The sequence below is a fragment of the Lepisosteus platostomus genome, chromosome 2 (genome assembly GCF_059453375.1).
Source record: "Lepisosteus platostomus isolate fLepPlt1 chromosome 2, fLepPlt1.hap1, whole genome shotgun sequence".
NCBI lineage: Eukaryota > Metazoa > Chordata > Actinopteri > Semionotiformes > Lepisosteidae > Lepisosteus > Lepisosteus platostomus.
Window position 1 is genome coordinate 57,105,334 of NC_142612.1, and position 21,559 is coordinate 57,126,892.

Here is a 21,559-nt window from a genome sequence, read left to right on the forward strand (position 1 = left end):
CCAGCTCAGGAGCTGATCCAGCGTTGCTGTGGAGCCAAGTAGATGGGCTGCTGGCTGGAGAGACTTTGCTTCCCTAGTCCAGTTGAGCTTTTTGCTACTTCTCTTCCTTGGTATGCTGGCTTCCTTGGGTCTTAATGTCCTGTCCTCTTGAGCCTAACTTCCCGGATTCACTTCCTGGTCCTAACATCTGCTCCTTCTGAGCCTCACATCCATTTCTCCCGGGCCTTACTTTCTTGGGCCTTATTTCCCCAGCTCTATCTTCCGAGGTGTGGTTCTTGGCTTCCCCTATTTATTAGCCTCAGACAAAGACATTTCTTGTCTTGTCTGCCAGGGTTCTGGTTGGCCAATTCAAATCTGTGATTTGCATATCTCTCCTTCAGGAATTTTTATTACTTCAATTAGGAGAGATTGGATAAAATGTCCAGTATTTAAGAAAATTCATAACTTCTTTTGAGTGTTACATACTGTACAAGTTTCATAATTAGAATTCAGAACTGTTCACGTTTTGCCCATTCTTTAGATACCAAACAAGCATAGCCCACTTTGTCCTGAAATAATTATGATGTCTTATATTGTATTTTCATTTAATATTTTGGATTTACACTTTTGTAAGGGAATGAAGTAAGTAATGTGGCAATACAGCCAGTACTTCATATGATCTTTTATCAATGTGGAATGAAGGATGCTATTTTATCAGGTCAAAATGCTGATTTTCTAAACCAGCAATAGGAGGGGGGTTGTATCCCATTTCACCACTAGAGAGGTGACTCTGTGTTCCTAACTGGGACACTCAATTGATGTGGATGGATCAGAATAATCTGTTTTCTAAATCCTTTCAATAATGCTCGTTGCAATCAGAATTCTTTTTCATCCGTTTTATTATAAATTGCTCTTAAATTTAAGACCAAACGTGATATCTATGGGCATTTGCTCGGACATCCCTTGTTTCTTGAGGTTTAATGCAGTTGCTTATGTCTCTTTTTGATATAACCACGTGATTTCTTCATTTCGTCATATTAGCAGCCATATCACTCTGCAACTCACAACTGGCAACCCACTGAAGCTAAGCAAGTGTGAGCCTGGTCACTTCCTGGATGGGAGACCTCCTGGGAAAAACTAAGGTTGCTGCTGGAAGAGGTGCTCACCCTGCAGTCCATGTGGGTCTTAATTCCCTATACTATACTGTAAACAGGCGCTGTCCTTCTGATGAGACGTAAAACCGAGTTCCTGACTCTCTGTGGTCATTAAAAATCATACAGGTGGATGCTGCACATTGGTGGTGTTGGAGGGGAGTCCCCATTACCTGTAAAGTGCTTTGAGTGGGGTGTCCAGAAAAAGCTATGTAAGTTATTATTATTATTTAATTTCAGTAGTAGGCAAAACATTGTGTTTGTGGTACAGTACATAGGATATATATATGGATAATTTTAAGGTATGTTTGCTCAGTTTCTTGAGATGGCAGCTTACTTGTATTCCTTGTATTCTTAGTAGTGGCCCCACGTTTATGGCCTTGTCTCTGGTGATGGTGAATCTCTTCTCTTGACTTTGTTCATGGCCTAATGGTTTTATGGCAGTCTGTGCAACCCTTATCTCTCCTTGAGAGAGTGGTTCACAGTTCCTTGAGCCTTTGTGGAGCACCAAGGAATAACAAATTCCCCATTATTCACAGATGCAGCCGTGAGGACTTATTTGTTAGCAAGAACTGGGTGCAAACACATCTTAACATTAAATCGTATGACCTACACTTGTATGTTGTGTGTTCTTAGTGTGCCTCTAACTATACCAGCTGCTCCAGTATGTTCTTGGTGTATCTTCACAATTGGGGAGTTATGATTATTTATTTTAAGTTCTGATTATCCTGCTTGGTAACATTTGTGCAACTTCTGTTTACCTCGGTTACATTAAAGCATTTCACGAGTCAATGTTTCCCGTTTTCGGCAATTGAACTGGTTTTCAGTTAACCAGTCCAGTGCAGTGGATTCTTCATATGCACAGAAATCCAAAGTACAGGAGCGACATGACTGTTAAGTTAATAAGATACAGAAAGTTAATAAAATATTAACTTAAAGAAATATTCATCAGACGAGGTAGATTTTTGTCTAGAGAAAGTTAGGAGGAGCTTGTTTTGGTCAACCGGACATACATCACAGCTTCCTCTAAAACCATTTAATTTGCGTTGATATTCGTGAAAATACGGTAGTTCATGTATCGTTTAAGAAAAAGTTCTAACAGGCTTGAGCGTGATAAAACACTGAGCCACTCAGACAGAAGACAAGGTAAGTACTACATTTTGTAACAACAAGCAAATCTTGGATAGTGAAAGCATAAGTTATCAGTTGGACATGAATCTGCAAATTGCTTTTTAGTTCAATCTTGTTAGTTTGGAGATATGTAAACTTTCATTGACGTGGAATTTGAATTATGTTAATAGATTTACTGCAATTAAATGTCAAGTACCGATGCACTCAGTTAGCTCCATTGCTGTGCTGTCTTTTCAAAACTGGTAAGAGTGGTATTTTACGAATTGTACTGTAACCGGACTTTTGCCTAACAACATTGCATAAGCTATTGGACCTTGCCGGAAACGAATAGGATATGCACAAAAAAAAAACAGTTTTCCATGTATTAGTTTTTAAGCAGTTTGTGTTGGCGCATGTTTCTGATGTTACTGGTACAAATACTTGTTGAGACTGGCGACTACAGTAGACGGATTTCTTCAGGTTGTGCACAGTTAGGAAGTATCACTCTAGTTGGCTGACAATGAGATCTATTCATTCAAGTGGCTCCGTGGCACTGAACAGTCCTATGAAGTGATACTTTCGATTATCCTATGTCTCTTGTAATTTTATTGTATTTGGCAGGCCGCTAAAAGGTTGGGCGAATATACGCTGAAGTCATGAAGCGCAAACAAAGCCAAAGGTACTTTATATATCGTGTTCGCGTTGAATGTGTTGCGTGTCTTGTACGCACTGAGTTAACTCAAGAAATTAAGTCTGCAACACCTACAGTACAAAGACACTCCTGTAAAGGTGAATAGTAACTGAACTTTCAGTGTGCATTTTAAAAGACTGCACATTGTACCACTAGATTATAAGAAACGAAATGGTATTTATTTAGTATAATATAGATGAATAATAATGTTAATGATATTCGTGATGCCAATAAGAATTCTGTTCCAGCGCTCTGGAGTTGTTTCACAATACGTTAATATGCAGTGTTTTTGTGATTGTTAAAAGAAAGACATGATTCTCCATTCAGCATTAACCTTTTCTTTTATACTGTAGATCCCAGTTACCTCAAGGTGAATATTTAGGTTCTGGTTTAATAAATTTAATTATTTCCAAAATTGAAGGGCACTCAGGAAAAGTTTCCACTGTCCTCTGACGGTTTGGAAGTTTCAATGCCGCTTGGTAATTTTGGAATAAAAACAAATTGCTTTTTCATTTTTAATAATCCAGATTTTGCGTGTTGATGCTCCTGCTGTGCCTGTCTGTGGGTGATGAAATGGTGAATGCAGACAGTGACCCTCAGCCCAACTTTGTCTTGATGATGGTGGATGATCTGGGTATTGGGGATATAGGATGTTATGGCAACAACACTATAAGGTATCAACAACTTTTTCACTTTTTTGAGGTTTTTAAAATGGTAAACACATTTGTTATATTTTCCTATCAAACATCAATTCCATCCTAACATTCTGTTCCTGGAGTATACATCATAGGAGAATATCCTGATGTCTTACATGTGTGGTATTGCAAATTTCCTGTCTAGCTACAGTGGTGTGAAAAAGTGTTTGTCCCCTTCCTGATTTCTTTTTTTTTTGCATGTTTGTCACACTGAAATGTTTCAGATCATCAAACAAATTGAAATATTAGACAAAGATAACACAAGTAAACACAAAAGGCAGTTTTTAAATGAAGGTTTTTATTATTAAAAGGAAAAAAAAATCCAAACCTACATGGCCCTGTGTGAAAAAGTGATTGCCCCCTAAACCTAATAACTGGTTGGGCCACCCTTAGCAGCAACAACTGCAATCAAGCGTTTGCGATAACTGGCAATGAGTCTTTTACAGCACTGTGGAGGAATTTTGGCCCACTCATTTTTGCAGAATTGTTGTAATTCAGCCACATTGGAGGGTTTTCGAGCCTTAACCGCTTTTTTAAGGTCATGCCACAACATCTCACTCGGATTCAGGTCAGGACTTTCACTAGGCCACTCCAAAGTCTTCATTTTGTTTTTCTTAAGCCATTCAGAGGTGGACTTGCTGGTGTGTTTTGGATCAATGTCCTGCTGTAGAACCCAAGTGCGCTTCAGCTTGAGGCCACGAACGGATGGCCGGACATTCTCCTTCAGGATTATTTGGTAGACAGCAGAATTCATGGTTCCATTTACCACAGCAGGTCTTCCAGGTCCTAAAGCAGCAAAACAGCCCCAGACCATCACACTACCACCACCATATTTTACTGTTGGTATGATGTTCCTTTTCTGAAGTGCTGTGTTACTTTTACGCCAGATGTAATGGGACACACACCTTCCAAAAAGTTCAACTTTTGTCTCGTCAGTCCACAGAGTATTTTCCCAAAAGTCTTGGGGATCTTGAAGATGTTTTCTGGCAAAACTGAGACGAGCCTTTATGTTCTTTTTGCTCAGCAGTGGTTTTCATCTTGGAACTCTGCCATGCAGGCCATTTTTGCCCAGTCTCTTTCTTATGGTGGAGTCATGAACACTGACCTTAACTGAGGCAAGTGAAGTCTGCAGTTCTTTGGATGTTTTTGTGGGTTTTTTTGTGACCTCTTGGATGAGTCGTCACTGCGCTCTTGGGGTAATTTTGGTCGGCTGGTCACTCCTGGGAAGGTTCACCACTGTTCCATGTTTTCACAATTTGTGGATAATGGCTCTCACTGTGGTTCGCTGGAGTCCCAAAGCTTTAGAAATGGCTTTATAACCTTTTCCAGACTAATAATTCTCAATTACTCTATTTCTCATTTGTTCCTGAATTTCTTTGGATTGTAGCATGATGTCTAGCTTTTGAGGATCTTTTGGTCTACTTCACTTTGTCAGGCAGGTCCTATTTAAGTGATTTCTTGATTGAGAACAGGTGTGGCAGTAATCAGGCCTGGGTGTGGCTAGAGAAATTGAACTCAGCTTTCCAAAGATGTGATAAACCACAGTTGATTTATGTTTTAACAGGGGGGGCAATCACTTTTTCACACAGGGCCATGTAGGTTTGGTTTTTTTTTCCCTTAATAATTAAAACCTTCATTAAAAACTGCTTTTTGTGTTAACTTGTGTTATCTTTGTCTAATATTTCAATTTGTTTGATGATCTGAAATATTTCAGTGTGACAAACATGCAAAAAAATAAGAAATCAGGAAGGGGGCAAACACTATTTCACACCATATTATATTAATATTATAGTAATATTAATTGCATTAGACAAGATTATAATCCTGCAACTCTAAGAAAACATATCTCAATAAGGATTACAGAAGTATTATTCCTAGGAAGGGTTTTTCTTTAGCTTTCATCTGAATAAATCTCAACCTTGCCTTGTTTCAATAGTAATGGTTGGATGGCTAATTCCAGGAAAAAAGAGCAATTTAGGACTTGATTCAGACACTTGAATAGAAACTCAAGCTACTGAATGCTGACATGTTTTTTACATACTTGTACAAGTTTACCCATGTATATTAGAAATCATGGAAATCAGAGTTTGTACAATGTACGGTATGTCTTCTATCTTAGGTTTAGGCGTAGAATTGACCTTTGAAATAAGTACATATTTCAACAGATATGATGTTGATAACACTAGGATGAGATAAGACACTGTTGCTCTTTGCATATTCAAGCCATCATTTTACTGTGTTTTTGAGAATTTCTAATCTTTCCAGTTAAGAGGGTAAGCAAAGCCTGAGGTTTCTTTGTGAATGAGGGACCCCCTCTTGTGGATAAATGAGTAACTGCAGAGAGAATTCTGGGAGTCTTTTTAGACACCCAGACAAAATCTAATAGAAAAAAGGCATAGAACAGACATGAAGACCTTTCCAAGGATTGTTTTGTGTTAAAATAATAAACATTGCAGTTTTTAATCTCAATTCCTAATGGTCTGTGATGTTTTCTTAGTTTCATATTAATATATTGGATTTAATGATGTTTGATGTGAAGTATTTTATGTTTAATAAAAATAATCAGAAGCTTTATTTCATATAGCGCCTTTAAAGGTAGCTTTGCAAAGTGCTTTACAGAATGACAACAACAATAAATTTAAAAAATACACAAGATAAAACACAATTACAATACACAAATTAAATGAGTTTACAAATTCATTGTTTTGAAAATGAACACCCTGTTTCTGCATATTTTCAATAATAGATGATGGTTAATGATCTGTAATTGGTTTTTAGTTTTCTTCTAATCTGTCCATCCATTTTCTAACCACTTAATCCAATTCTGGGTCAAAGAGGAAGTTGGAGTTTATGCCGACAAGCAACAGGTGCAAGGTGGGATACACCCTGGAATGGACACCAGCCCATCACAGTGCAGACACACAGACATAAAACATACCCTCACACCAGGGCCAGTTTTCCCAGAAGCCAATTAACCTACCAGTATGTCTTAGGAATGTGAAAGGAAACCAGATAGCACCCTAGGTCTGGAATTAAACCCAGGGCCCCAGCGCTGTGAGGCAGTGCTGCTTATCACTGTGCCACCATTCCACTCCCAGTTTCCTTATGTCTCTACAATTTCATAATGTATCATCTGAGCTGCTGCAGAAGGCTTTTTAAAATTAATTATAGGAACAAGTAATAGGTTTATTCCATGCTGGAAAGAGAAGAAAGAAAGCACAAAGTTTTGGCTGTTGAGCCTTCTTCGACACACTGATGCAGTTACCCACCTGAACTACTTTATTAATTGTATGCCAGTAACGTTTTGCAAACATGCAAACAAGATTATCAGAAGTAAGGTTTGCCAGTCATCTCAAAACATGAAGTTACAAATATGAATATACTGTATAAAGTCTGTTAATTCACATTCTTTTCCAGTTCAACAGGGAAAAAAAGGGTAGAGGAAAAAGAATACCAAATTCAAAAATATAAAATTATTATTAGGTAGTAAAAATAATCCACCTCTTCCAATATCTCTCAAAGACCTTCTTCTGGAGTCTTAACTGATAGGTTAATTTTTCCATCTCTGAAAGAATAATAATAGTTTTCTTTGGTTGGGGGATGTCTCTGGACTTTTTATGTGGTATAGCTTTCTTCTTTGCTGCCAAAAAAACTCCTTAAAGCTGGTACTTAGTGTATCTCCTCCCTCAACCTTGTCCGTCAGATTTCCCAGATCCAGAACAAAATGTTGATATTTCTAAACATTTCTTGGATCAAAGACCACACTTCTTCCCAATAAGACTGAAACACTGCCAATATAAATGGGAATCACCCCCTTCCCCATGACCTCAATCTCTTCAACATGGTTGTGTCAAACCGTACTGAGACGATTTTATTATCTGGGTTATAAAACATTGAGTTACGTTTTTCCAGTAAAATTACACCATATTTTTTAATCTGTGGCAGTGCATTGTGTTTCGCATTTTGTTCCTGTTCCCACCTTTTCTCCCAATGTAGTTTGTTATTTCTTCTCTACAGCTCATTATACTATAATAAAATGTTGACAGTTTTACATGTGCGATTACTGTAAGCCTGGATAATAATCTGATTTCTTTGAACATTTGAATTGTGCTCCTTGAGATCTTTCAAAAAGTACTGATGTGTCTCTAGACACTGGGGGAAAAACGTCTTGGTTTGCCAAACTGTATGTGTTTTTAAGGCTCTGAAAACTTACTAGTTATTCCTTTTTGATTAATGTGTAAGTCAAATCTTTGATCAAATACACCCAGACGTAATGCCAGATCAGTTGCAAACCTTCTCAATACTCTGAAATGTTTTTCTAACTTTTTATTTTTTAACAGTTTTAAAACAAATTTTTAATATAAACAGTTAACAGATCCAATTGATCGTATTGGAACCAGACTACTGAAACCAAAATTATCCTGCAGCTAGGATCACACCTTCCCCCTTCTCTTAACGACAGACTACTCTTCTTCTAAATTTTCTCCATTCATTGAAAGTTTCATTTCACACCTCTCTACACCTATTGTGACTTCACACCTCTTTCTGTCCCCTGCTCCCGCCTCTCACTCCTCCTCTCTCCCAGCCTTTGTTCACCCGCTACATTACTTTTGCTTACTGCCTTGTCTTTCTTACACCTGAAGAAGGCCCCACGGCCCGAAACGTTGTGTTTTCTTTCTTCTTTTTTTCAGCATGGAATAAACCTATTACTTGTTCCTTTGCAGACTACGCATGCTGACGCAGCTACCCACCTGAACTAAATACAGTACATGTCATGTATAACTGCCCTTGTATGTTTCAGAACTCCTAACATTGACAGACTTGCCCAGGAGGGAGTGAAGCTGACGCAGCACATTGCTGCAGCTCCCCTGTGCACTCCCAGCAGAGCAGCCTTCCTGACAGGGAGATATGCGCTTCGATCAGGTCTCAGCTCCTTTTCCTCTCAACTCTTTATTTGTAAAATTACGGACTGAATTGGATGTTGCTATGGGGAAGATGTAGAGGAGGGGCTACTATAAGTATCATGCTGATAAGAATGATAAGAATATTGTTTGGTATAAAGGTGATCGAAACTCAGGGTTACTCAAAAGTGATGTTTAAACCACGGCAAGCAGGGAAAGGCTCAGAAATCCAGCAAATCCCTTTAGTGGGAATTCAGAAGTGCTCTGCATGTTTGCAGATGTGCTCTGAAATTTCCTCTGTAGCCGGATTCACAGCCACGATGGATGTGGTGTTTGAAAAGCAGCATTCACATGTCTGAAAAAGTGTGGCAGTGATGTCTCTATGCGTGAGGCTGTTGTAAAAGGTCATATGAACAACACCAGTGCAGTCCATGAGGTTTACGATGCACTAAAGCAACTGCAGTTGGTAATTAACTCTGAACAGGGTGAATACATTTGCGTGTGAAAGCAACACAGTTTCACCAGTTTATGAGTTATTAAATTTTATTGCAATTTAATGAGTTATTAAATTAGATTTCAAAGCTTTAATACTGTATTATTTAAAACAAAAAGTAATCAAAAACCAGAACAACATCTCCTACCCCCCTCCCCCAGTTCCCAACAACAATGGCAGACCATTTTTGCCATTTATTTAAGTAAAAAACGTAACTACAACTATTAATTGAATTTGTTAGATATTATATATAGTATATATATATAGTAACACTGCAAAATATGAACTAGTATCTTTTGGCCTTTGGTGTGCAGACTGCCTCCACTGAAGCCTCTGCCATAGAGATAATTCAGAAACCCCTCTTAGAGAAAGATTGTGTCCATTATCTCAATGCAAAGATCATGATCAGGAAGGAGAAATATTAAGTATTCTAGACTGGGAATTCAAGACAAGAATGTGTGCAAGTCTTTCTGCCTTGAAGGTTCTTGTAGATGGATGATGGTTCTTGTGGATGGATGATGGATCCTGGGGATGTGGTCTGTGTTAGTTCTGCATCTGTATTAATTTATAATGTGCTCCACAGGAATGGCCAGTACAGGGAGGGTACAGGTGCTCTTGTGGACAGGATGTGCGGGGGGCCTCCCTTCAAATGAAACAACATTCGCCAAGATACTGCAGGAACAGGGCTACACGACGGGGATTGTAGGTATGGAGAAGTACTCTGTGTTTGGTTGATAAAGAATCTGCGCTGATAGACATTCATAAATAATTTTAATTAATGTAAAAAATTGACATGGACAGGACAATGAGATATTTTGCTTCAATGGCCAGCAGACTAGTCTGGGGAAACCAGCTCTGTGAGGGACAGGTCACATCCTAAAGGGCACAGTGTCCCTACACCTGCCTGAGAACTTCATGTCCCTCTGATCCATCTGCATAGTCGTTAAGAGACTGCAGTGCTACATACAGTATTCTCCCTCCCTCAGCACACAGACTGAAGAGCGCCACAGTGTGTGAAAATGATCTGCCAGCTTGGAAGACACTGAGGAGTAACAGATGAGACACACAACTGCTGTCTTGGTGCTGCCAGAGAGAATGTGAAAGAGCAAAAGTAAGGAGTGGTAGGGTCTCAATCACTAATGATTCCACTCATTTACTAATCATAACCATTTCAATCTGATGAAAGACACTGTGTGTGGAGATACTGAAGTGAAGATTGCTAAGAAATCTCATTTAACACAGGAGTGGTTTTGGAGTGGATTGAGGATAACCATACTGTTAGGCAACACATTGATGAAGTCCCGGAGCCAACAGGTTTTATATTCCAGCATAGCCAATGTTGATTTTCCAGCAGTGTGATGCATGACTGCACAGTGTTTGCAATGGTACAACGCCAGTGCTCTCAAAAGCTGCAGACAGTGCAGACAACTGCAACCAAGCCGACCTTTGCAGCGGTCTGCAGCTGCACAGGAAGAGTGGTTGAACTTCACGCAGAGCAGTCCATGAGCTCATCCTGTTTTGGGATCAACGTAAGTAGGACTCTGTTCATAAGCAGGGGAGCAGTTTTTCCCCTTCTTGTGAATGAATCTGGAAGTGTCGAGTGTTTTGAGCAAATAAGGACCACCCAACGACGAGATTACAGTGGCCTGCCTTCAGGAAAGCTATGGAAAGATCCTGCTGTGGACAGCCTTTGCTTCTGGCCCAAATCATACAGTACATCTGTGGGACCAACAGACAATGGCATCAGCAGGAGACCCTTACCGGCCAGCCAGCTGCAGCCAAACACCTCACTCACTCACCCAGCAGCCAGTGAGCTTAGTGAGTGAAGGCTGCCAGGGACGTCATACTCCATGCTGTGTTTTTTAATGTTTCCATGATCTCATTTCATACTGGAAGCATATCTTGATTCTTCTAACAGTATTTTTCATATTTTCTGTGGTTTTTCTGTATGTTTTTTTTAAGTTGTTTTTCCTGCCAGTGTAGGTAAGGAAAAAAGTATTCTAAAAGAATAAAAAAGATGTGGACAAATTTTCATAGTCTACTTTAACGCCCAGAGGGACGTGCGATGCCAAGAAGGAGTGTAGCATTTTTAAAAAGGGAGGGGCATGTAATATCAACTTAACCTAGCTTAACCTTTTTCCACTAGACTACATATGAAGTGTAAGACAATAAATACAGTACATTAATGAATCCATATAATAAAGAGTAAATTGAGAATGCCTAAGAATTCAATTTTAAATAGTTTGTATTTTAATTTTTGTTGGTGTGTTTGTATGGTGGATGTGTTGCAGGAAAGTGGCATTTGGGAATGAACTGTGAGAGCAGAAATGACTACTGCCATCACCCAAACCACCATGGTTTTGACTACTTTTACGGTCTGCCTTTCACCCTGTTCAATGACTGCAAGCCGGGGGAAGGGACAGATGTCTTGGCTGACGTGCAGGAGAAGATGAGACACGTGTTTCAGCTGCTGGCCTTGGCAGTGCTGACTTTGGTCTGTGTGCAGCTCACTGGCTTGTCCCCAGTCCGCTGGAGGGTTATAGCTCTGCTGGCAGTACTCTACGCCCTGGGCTTCGGCCTGTGGTACTTCCCCTTCGGACTCCTGCAGACTTGGAACTGCATTCTTATGAGGAACCAGGAAGTCGTCGAGCAGCCTATGAACTTGGAAACCGTTGGAGAGCGGCTTGTAAATGAGGCAGAAAGTTTTATCAAAAGGTAGAATTGAAAAGTGTGCACCCATCCGTGATTGAAGTGGATGTTTTATTTCATTGTAAGATTAATCTGATCATGAGAATGGTTCCGGAGGCAGTAAGCTTCCCATTCAGAATGATTTAAACTGAATTAATCTGAAATATCTTCCACACAAGAGTGATTAATATCCAATTTTTGGTACAATACATTTTTGATACAGCAAGCTGTTTAATTGTTTGTTAACAATTGTTAATTGTTTGTTAACCTGAATTAATTAGTAGGTTATTTATTGGAGAGCTGGATGGGAACAAATCCTATTCTTGAATCGACTGAAGGGTTTGCCATTTTTTTTACCCATTTTTTACATTTTCATCATTTTGTTTGCATTGCAGGAATCATGAGAGACCATTCCTCCTGTTTCTCTCCTTCGCCCACGTCCACATTCCATTGAGCCCTTCGAAGGACTTTGCAGGGAAAAGCAAGCACGGGCTGTATGGGGACAGCGTTGAAGAGATGGACTGGATGATAGGTAATTTTCATTGCGAGTAAATGAATACTTGCACTGCTGGGAGCAGAATGATTTAAAGAATCACAAGACTTCTGTAACATATGTCTCAATTATAATGTTTAAGATTCATTTACTGTATTCTTCAGCAAATGGAGCTCATTAAAATAACGAAAGAATGTTACACACTTTACATCCTTTATAGTCAACATCTGTAGTCCAGCGTAGTTGGAAAAGACTGGTTTTATTAAACAGTACAGAGCATGCCTTGCATTCTGCCTAATGCTGTTTGTCATGTGGTTTGTGCAATGTGTTTACCATATGTTTCCTCATAATATCTCGTTGTGGCCTGTAATTTGCAATTAGAGGAGGAGATAATTGGGCTTAAAAGAGGAGTAAAGTTATGTTTTGCTGATCTTAATATAAATTACCATGCCATGAACTTTCTTCTTTGCCATTTTTCCAGGCAGGATTTTGAATTTAGTTGAAAACCTGGAGCTGTCTAGAAAGACTTTGATGTATTTTACATCTGATCATGGTGGGCACATCGAAGATAGAGATGCCCGTGGGCAGAAAGGAGGCTGGAATGGAATCTACAGAGGTCAGTGTACTGGCTTAATTCCTACTGTTTTTTTTTCCTATGGTGGGCTGAGTTCAAATTGTACAGCAATATGGCCAGGCAGTATTCTTTGGAATCACCATTGGGATGAAGGTTTGGCCTTTAGTGAAGATATCTATCCAGTTATATTTCAGTTTTAAATTGATTTTCAGTGCCATTGTGGTAAGGGACTAAAGCTGGCAAATTATTGTGAGGTTGGTAAGCTTTTCTCCGTGTGGAAAATAGCCGCTCTGTGGCTTTTTCGTGTGAGCTTATATACAACCGTATGGGTATAACATTCTTTTGGTCATTTGTAAACCTTAGCATTGTAACTCACTCTGATACAGATGTGAACACAAAGGATGCAGGGCTGGACTCCCTGACTTTGTGACACTGCACTGGACTTCACAAAGGCAGCACCTACCTCCACCTCTGGTCTCCTGATTTTACTTTCACCAACACTCCCACCAGTGGTTATCATCTCCCGTCTTCCCTGGTCTGTGGCCATTGATACTCTGGTCCTCTGACAGCAAGTGAAAGACAGAGACACTCACACAGTCTAAACCTACAATATGTGCACATTCAGACTTACCCACACAACTGCAATTAGGCTAACAATTAACTATTATACTGCAAGAAGTTCTGAAGTTTACAAATGAGATCCCACTGAATTCCTTAAACAGTGTGAGTGAGCTGTGAGTTAACAAGTTTATTGGTCAAAGTTCTCTAGAGTCATACTGTACCTACCATGCTCGAGGTTCATGGGCCAAACATAGGTATGACTCTAGGTTTCAAAGCATGGTATGTATATGACTAGGTTTTTAAAGAGGAGTTAGCCATATATTGGCTTATTTCGCTAAGCAGACGATTGTCCAGTGTGAGCATTAGAACTTGTGAGGAACAAGCCTGAAGCAAATCAGAGTGTGATGACTCCTAACACATTGCAAGAAAATTGATGCAGGAGTTCCCCAAAACTGAGGCAGTGTAAATCTTGTGAAAAGTCAGGTGGCCTGGATGGAATATGCAGGAACCCACTTCACCTTGTTGTTATGGCGACCACAAACATTATGGTTGGTAACTCGTTTGTTCACCTGAATGATTTTGACCATGTTTGGAGTGCTTGAACAGGTGCAGTTTGTGTAAAAAGCTACATTTCTGTATGTAGGTTTTGTGAGAAGCAGATTTAGATGAAATCTGCCGAGTCCTTATTAAACTGATAAGCAGTTCACCAATGAAGGCATTCTGAACTGTGAGAGAGGAAATGCCATTTCATCTGGCCAAATTGGTAAATGGAGCAATAAGAAGGTAGACTCATTGGAATGATAACCATGTTTGGTCAACTGGTTTTAAAACTGCTTGACCATATGCTATGAGCTCCATATCAACACTGAAGAAAATGAAATAGCAATCATGTATTTGTAAATATTGTACCAGTACCTTGTGGCTATGGTTTATTCATATGTTCATCCTCTTGATACTTAGGGTTAAACTTTAGTGTTTAGACTGAATTGGCCAAACTATGTATGAGTAGGAAGTCTGAGTCACAGATGGTACTTCTCAAAGTGGTTTGATAACAGCCTCTCTGGAGTAAAAGCAAGAAAGCTTTAGTTGATGATGAAATCCAATTTGTTCCAGTTGATTCAGTGATTAATTTGAAGAAGAAGAGTTTGAAAAGGTTTTGAAGGTTTTGTGGACCAGAGCCTTCATCATGGTTAACACACAACCTCAATCTCCATCGCTTATTTAATATTAAATACTGTAACTTCTCTCTACCAATTTACATCTGTAGTATGAAGTTGTTGGGCTGCCCATTCTTTAGTGGTTTCGGAAGTAGGAAGAAAAAAATCCTTTAAATACTACAGGATTCCATTACTTGGAAGACCATTTACAAAAAAATACTTTGTTTCCATCTCTTCCGTGGCCTCTAGTGATAGACTACAAGTCTGCTACTACAATGAGTTATTCACTACATCGTCTAAACAGTATGTTGTTCATTAATATTAAAGGTTTCATTATCTTACATATGGACATATCTGATTGACTGTGCATCATATCCTTAACTACATATTTTACATACCCTTCACACAGGTCAAGATGTAATGATTTCTGTAGGAACCCAGGTTTTATGAATAATACTGTATGTGCTTGCACAGGATCCTGTCTCTGCTGTTGGTCAGGCACAAACTGTCTACTCCCATATTTAGATATTAGAATTGCAAAACCAAATGTCAAAAGCCATCTTATAATTTTTGGAGAAAAAAAAAATCGCTGTCCCACGCTTGTGAATTTAGGATATAAGGCACACAATGTCTTTCCTTATTCTTAACACATGTCTGTTTTAGAGTGTGTTCAAATCCAGATTCCAGCAGAGAGGTAGAAGGGTTCAGCAACCTTTCAGCTGCCAGGTTCCATGAGACCTCAGGCTTTGGAGCAGAATAAAGAATGTTTTATTTCTTCCCTTGACTGGGAGTCAGTCCTCAGTGCAGTGCTCTACAATGCAAATACTGTTTGAATTTTTAAAAGTCCTTTCTCATTCTGAAGAGAGGGGTTCTTTTTTTACATTTTGCCTTCCGTATAGAAAACATTCACATTCAAAACAAAATTCTTCTTTTGAAATATTTAATTGTCAGAATGCTCCATTCAGTCTCTCCATTTTCATTAATGTTTTGGAAATAGTAGCATTAAATAAAGGAATCAAAATTTTGCAATAATTGTTTAAGGGTACAGATCTCATTCCTGGTTTGAATTTCTTTGTCAGACATATATCTTAAGTGATTTTGGACCAACCATGTAAAATTACTAAAATACAAATTTAACAGTGCAGATGTTATCAAAATATGCCAAATAGAAATAATGCTTGAATATACTACTGTACATCAGTTTCATTGGATTCTAAAAAAGCTTTTATTTCTCTTTTTCTTCTGTTTTTCTCATGTAAATGTATATTAATCTTTTATTGTCCCTTTCAAAAAACAGTTTAGTAGGCAAGAAAGCTATGCTGCATTTCATCATTACTATTCCTTAAAACCTCTGAACATCTTTACTTGAGACATAAAAGAAAATTATCAATACATACAATTATTGTAAAAGAAATTAGACAATCCTTTGTAAAAAATGATTCACCTCTGCTATACAGTATAATGTAACCAATTGATTAGTATTGTTAGAGAAAATTTTAGCAGAAGATGTTTGTGTTTGACTTCTACATTTAAACAAATAGAAAACATTTCGGTTTGACCTTTTAAATCTTCAGGCAGTTTCTTTGACAGTTATGTTAAAATAGACTCCAGAGGGACACATCTGTAATTACTTGAACTGAGGTTTTTCTTAGAAATATTTTCACATGTCCACAGTCTATATCTTCAAGAGTTATCTTAGTTTGGTAACACTTCTACCAGTAGAGAAAAGTTAAAAAATGTAAAGTGTGCCCAAGAATCACATTATTTTTTTTTTATCTCTCAAGTAAATATTTAAAAATTAACAATAGAATGTAGTTTTATTTTCATAGATCTTTTTGGTGAAGAATATTATTTCATTTTTGTAGTTTGACATACTGTATGCTTTAATCTCAGACATAGGTACAGTATCTCTCAGCTCTGGGGAAAAAAAGTTAAACATTTGTTATGCTCGTTGCAGCCAGGAATTGTGATGGTGTTTCTGAGTAAATTCTTTAAAATACATCTTTATTAATGTTGCATGGCCCACTCGCAATAACTTTGTTCAGATATCCTGGTGTATTTTGCACACAGAGCCTGAGCTCTGTTTGGGTGATGTTCCGCTTCAGGAGGTAAAGGCATGGGAGGCTGGGAAGGGGGTATCCGTGTCCCTGGGATATTCAGATGGCCTGGAAAGCTGCCCGCTGGCAGGGTGATCGATGAACCAACAAGCCTCATGGATGTGTACCCAACTCTTGCCGGCCTTGCCAGAGGAGAGCTGCCGAAAGACAGGTAGCAGAGAGCTGTGACTGACTGGAGACATGACTGTGCTTTGTTTATCCAGGCTGCAGCTACTGAGATAAGACTGTGACTTCTTAATTCCACCGCCTAATCAGCAGCAGCTGTCAGTCTGTCTGCCTCTATCTCTCTCTGCCCTTTATTTTGTCGAAACGGTTCAGATTTGTATATCGTGGTCACTGGATTTAGTACCCTGGGTTCTGCTAGTTGCAGGATGTGTCTGTGTGCTTGGCATTGATTTTTCGTTTTGGCTGTTTGCTCAGACAAATTGGGGTCTTCTGCTTGCTGGCAGGTAATAGACAATGGGAGCATTGGAACCAGTTCTTTACAAAACACATGATTAAAAAACAAAACAGCTCTTGCAGAAGGCGACAGCAATATAAATGTTCTTCTCTTAAATGTTGAAATACAGTTACTGTTATAACTGTGTATGATTATATACTGTACAGCACACATTTGTACTTGGTTTTTAACAATGGTTTAGTAAAGCAGCCAGTTTTAAAATAAAAAGCTTTTGCCATAGTTTGTTAAAGAAGTTTTTAAGAGGCTATTTGTATTGTGTCTATTTTTATTTCTGCTCTTCAAGGATTCTAGATGGTCGTGATTTAATGCCTTTACTGGAAGGCAAAGTTCAGCGCTCAGAGCACGAGTTCATGTTTCACTACTGTGGGGCGTATTTAAATGCAGTCCGCTGGCATCCTCAAAACAGTAAGTGCTGCATCTGTCCTGACCCTTGTTTCACTCCACAGATATCAATGTAGACATGGAAATTGTGCATCTTGCTCAGAATGATCATTGTATACCACCATGAGCGAATCATAGATTTTTAAAAAATATTTTGTGATTATTCTAAAAAAATATCCTTTGCTTTCCAATGTGTAGCTGGGAAACACTGTTCACAATGAAACCTTCCAATGTATAATATGGATATGTTAATGTGTTGTGAAGATGTGTTAATTCTACACATGCTTTATTTGTCTGAGAATACTGACCCAGAATACATGTCCTTTGCTGGCATCTGTTCATTTGTCCTTTTAATAGTCTCATAGTTTCCAGCCTTTTTTTGTCTCTTGTTACTAAAATAGTCTCAGTGAACAACTAGCTGGCACATGTCATCTCTTGATCATTCTTGTTGTTTATGTGGCACCCCTGACTTACTCTTTCATGCCTTTGGTTCTTTCACAGGCAAGGATGTTTTCAAGGTGCATTTGCTCACCCCTAATTTTAGCCCCAAGGGAGCAATCGGCTGTTATGACACCAAAATATGCCATTGTCACTTAGGGTTTGTCACCCATCACGATCCACCCCTGATTTTCAACCTGTCTGAAGACCCCTCTGAGTCCATGCCGCTGTCTCCCACTGGAGATCCCCGTTCCCCGGAAATTCTCCGCAGGGTCCGGGAGGCAATCGAAAAGCACCGGGAGACGCTTACCCATGTCCCCCATCAGATGTCTTGGAGGAACATCCTGTGGCGGCCGTGGCTCCAGCCGTGCTGTGGAACCTTCCCTTTCTGCTCCTGCGTTGAAGAACACAACTGAATCCCATGACGGCTCTGCTGGCACAGTCGAGAGCATGGCTGCTGTGCTGGATGAAAGGGTTGTGTTAAATAAGCAGAACCAGGGCACCTTCAGATCTGTTATATAGGCGAGTACAGGACAACCGACACACATACACAACTGTCAAGCTCAAAAGAGCACTCTTTATTTACAGTGAGGGAACCAAAAAAACACCTCACCAAATATCATAACAAAAGCCGAAGCTCCACTTGAGCTACCAACTTGAACTCCTTTTGTCCCTAACTGTTATACTGAGTGGCTAAGATCCTTACTGGCTTCTCAAAGGAACAATTCTTCAAAACTTTGTCTACCTTAAAACTCTTCACAAACTTACACTCACAAAAAACTCACAAAATTCAGTTTCACAAAACTCACACATTCTTCAGGTCTACAGTCCCATGGTCAGGCCTTCCGCCTCTGGTGAATGGAGAACACAGAAGATGACTCAGAAAGCTTCCTGCTTTTTAAACATGCACCTGATCAGTTACATTCCAGGAACTGGTCACGTGACTGGGAGAAACAGCACATTCCCCAAAAACTTCTTGGGGAATGTGATTCATTCAAGATGGCCTTCTTGTCTGAACCTGCTGCGCTCTTAAAGTCGGGACGAGTGCTTGTACATACTGTACTGTAGCAGTGAAAACCAAACAGCACAAGCAGTTTGAGAAGAATTCAAGCATATTGTACTGTATAAAGTCAAACTGAACATCACGTGGCATTTGTTGCAGTGTGTATTTTAAAATGTACATATGGACTATGGACTGTGGTAAATAAAAACATCATTATGACACAGTTTAAGATGCTTATATGTTTTTGGTTAACATGGAAACCCTCCCAGTACAGCACCCCAAGAGAAGTTGATCCTTAGGCTACTGACTTACTTTCCAGCATGCTTTCTGTTCACAGGGCGTTCAATAGAAACAGTAGTGTAGTGTTTTACTTATTGAATATAGCCCAGAAATTGTAACCAAAGGGTTAAGGGTTAAATACATTAATTTGGACATTTATTGTGTAAGGATAAAGCCGCACAGTGTCATATGTGGGTTCGGAAGTGTAGCTCCCATTAACATACATTTGATATACTGCATTATTAAATCTTTTCGTATTACTTTCTTTTTTCATCTTGATTCTTGTTAACTATTTTATTTTTTTCAGTAAAAGCTGGTTTTAAAATACTTGATCGTTATTATGACAACATAAAATTAAGAGGTATAAAATGTGTGGAATAGCCCCTTGTTTTGCATGTTTATCACTGTTATCTGTAACTTTATTATGTGTTGTGTTGAAAAAATGTGTTCAAGAAAACTTATTATAGACCACCCCCCTTGTTTGCAATGTTTTGCAAGTCACTAATGGGAGAAACTGTACCTTATTGATTGCAGGAGACACTGTGGATATATTTTCTGGAATACCACCTACCACTTTTCTCAACAAATCTTATAAGGATCCTTGTTCAGAGGAGAGCTATCAGCCAAGAATCTACAATCCATGATAGTTGTCATTAAAAAACTTTACTAATAATGGGCAATTATATGTTCCCTAACAGGCCCCTCACAGTAGGACATATCCGGCTCATATATTACCCATCTATACTTTACAGGCGGCCTCTGTAAAGTCTCAGCATACTTGTGCCGTTTCTGCCAGAGGAACTATTTTTTCCATGAATGTGATTCTGCTTTTGGGTAACAATGCTGACTTGAAATAGATCTATATTGAATAGGATAATATGCCAAACCTTGTGAAATCAACGCAGTACGCTTTTACAGTGTCTATTATTTATTCTCCTTCAGGGTTTTAGAATTAATAAAGTGTTATTTGAATCTGATGTCTGATCCCCTGTTTCAGGGAAGAAAATGTCAAATGATAAAAAAGTCTGTTATAACCCATGTTCTGCAAAAAGTGTATTTATGTCGACTCACAGTTGTAAGCTACATGCAACATTGTGTATGAAGGTCATTTACCAAATGTTTGTCAATCTAATCATGCAGCACCACTGTGTTAATGAATATCCCATTCCATGGGATTCAGGCTTCCTTCGTTATACGCTCCACTACATTAAAAACTTTCAGACTTATTGCCTGAACTGAATCCAAAATTGACTTTGGTGCTTATGCAGTAAATGAACAGAAAATGAATAATTTCAGACTTTTCATAAAACTGAAGATGGCAATCTCATATCATCCATGTTGAAGATGTGTTCTGGTTTGATTTGCTTTGTAAAATGTCAATAAAATTGTGATGGTTCTTGAGCTTTTAATTATGTTTTTGTATGAGTGAGATTCTATGTTTAAGTAACAAAGCTAATTTGACATAGCTGTAAAGTGTATTAAGCTTGAAGTATTTTGTGCCTGGGTGATGGAATTTTGTGCCTGGGTATTTGAATTTGTTCTCTGGTTACATGTGTTGCATAATTAAATTCTTGGTGATAAGTTTAGATTCATGCCCTGTAACTTTACAAAATGTGGAGTGCATATTGAAAATTAAATGCATTACCTGAAAATACAGCTAAAATGTAGCTTACCATGATTTATATTATGAAAATGTACACCGAATTGACAGGATAACCTCAGTACAATGTTTGTATGAAGCTCGGCATTGTCCAAGGACTCGCAGACTTGTTATTCAGTGGTACTTTTAACATTCTCCAAAACAAGCCTATTACTGTACCAACTGGTAGGAACATTAGAAAAGAATTTTAGGGCCAATGTAAATCAGTGGAGTTCTCTGTTAGGAAATATGAAATGAGAAAGACTCCCGTTAAAGGGTTTTAAAAGAAGGATGTTATTACAATAAATGTTTTCTCCACCAGAGGGTAGTATAGAGCCACGGTTGAACTCAAGGGAGAAATCATCCCTCTGTGAGAAAGCCTGTTAATTACAAGCCTGCCTTGCCGCATTGAGAAAACACCTAGATGGCATAAGCAGATGTAGAATTTGGATTCCGGGGAAGTTTGTATCATATCATTCTGCTCTGGTGAACCTGTGTTCAGAAAACAGAGCAGGACGTGTAGTGCAGACAGCTTCCCACTGGAACTGTGAAAAGGCATAAAGCTGCACCCCAGATAACATCGCCTTAAAGCAAAATTATCCTACTGCTTTCCCTCATTGATTCAAGCACTCCCTTCAAGCAGAACTCGTCTTAATTTGAGCATCCCACATCATCTTAGCACATCTCGGTATTTTAATTTAGAATTTATGGGTGTTAGCCCTTTTCTTCTCAGGTGTGATCAAGTTTAT

At 38.8% G+C, this 21,559-nt stretch overlaps 1 protein-coding gene across 1 annotated transcript; it reads left to right on the forward strand.

Moving 5' to 3' along the window:
- Positions 1-2,158: 2,158 nt before the first annotated feature.
- arsh (arylsulfatase H) lies at positions 2,159-20,834 on the forward strand. Its single transcript, XM_088609258.1, has 11 exons — positions 2,159-2,276; positions 2,862-2,919; positions 3,459-3,605; positions 8,428-8,549; positions 9,604-9,726; positions 11,312-11,735; positions 12,104-12,240; positions 12,683-12,817; positions 16,599-16,761; positions 17,354-17,475; positions 17,953-20,834. The coding sequence occupies exons 2-11, from the start codon at positions 2,897-2,899 to the stop codon at positions 18,303-18,305; spliced, it is 1,749 nt and encodes a 582-aa protein (XP_088465384.1). The 5' UTR covers positions 2,159-2,276; positions 2,862-2,896; the 3' UTR covers positions 18,306-20,834.
- The last annotated feature ends 725 nt before the right edge of the window (positions 20,835-21,559 follow it).

Coding starts and splice junctions, on each gene's coding strand:
- arsh (XM_088609258.1), top strand. CDS start 2,897: ATGAAGCGCAAACAAAGCCAAAG. Junction 8,550..9,603: donor GAGATATGCGCTTCGATCAG/GTCTCAGCTCCT, acceptor TGTGCTCCACAG/GAATGGCCAGTACAGGGAGG. Junction 12,241..12,682: donor AGAGATGGACTGGATGATAG/GTAATTTTCATT, acceptor CCATTTTTCCAG/GCAGGATTTTGAATTTAGTT.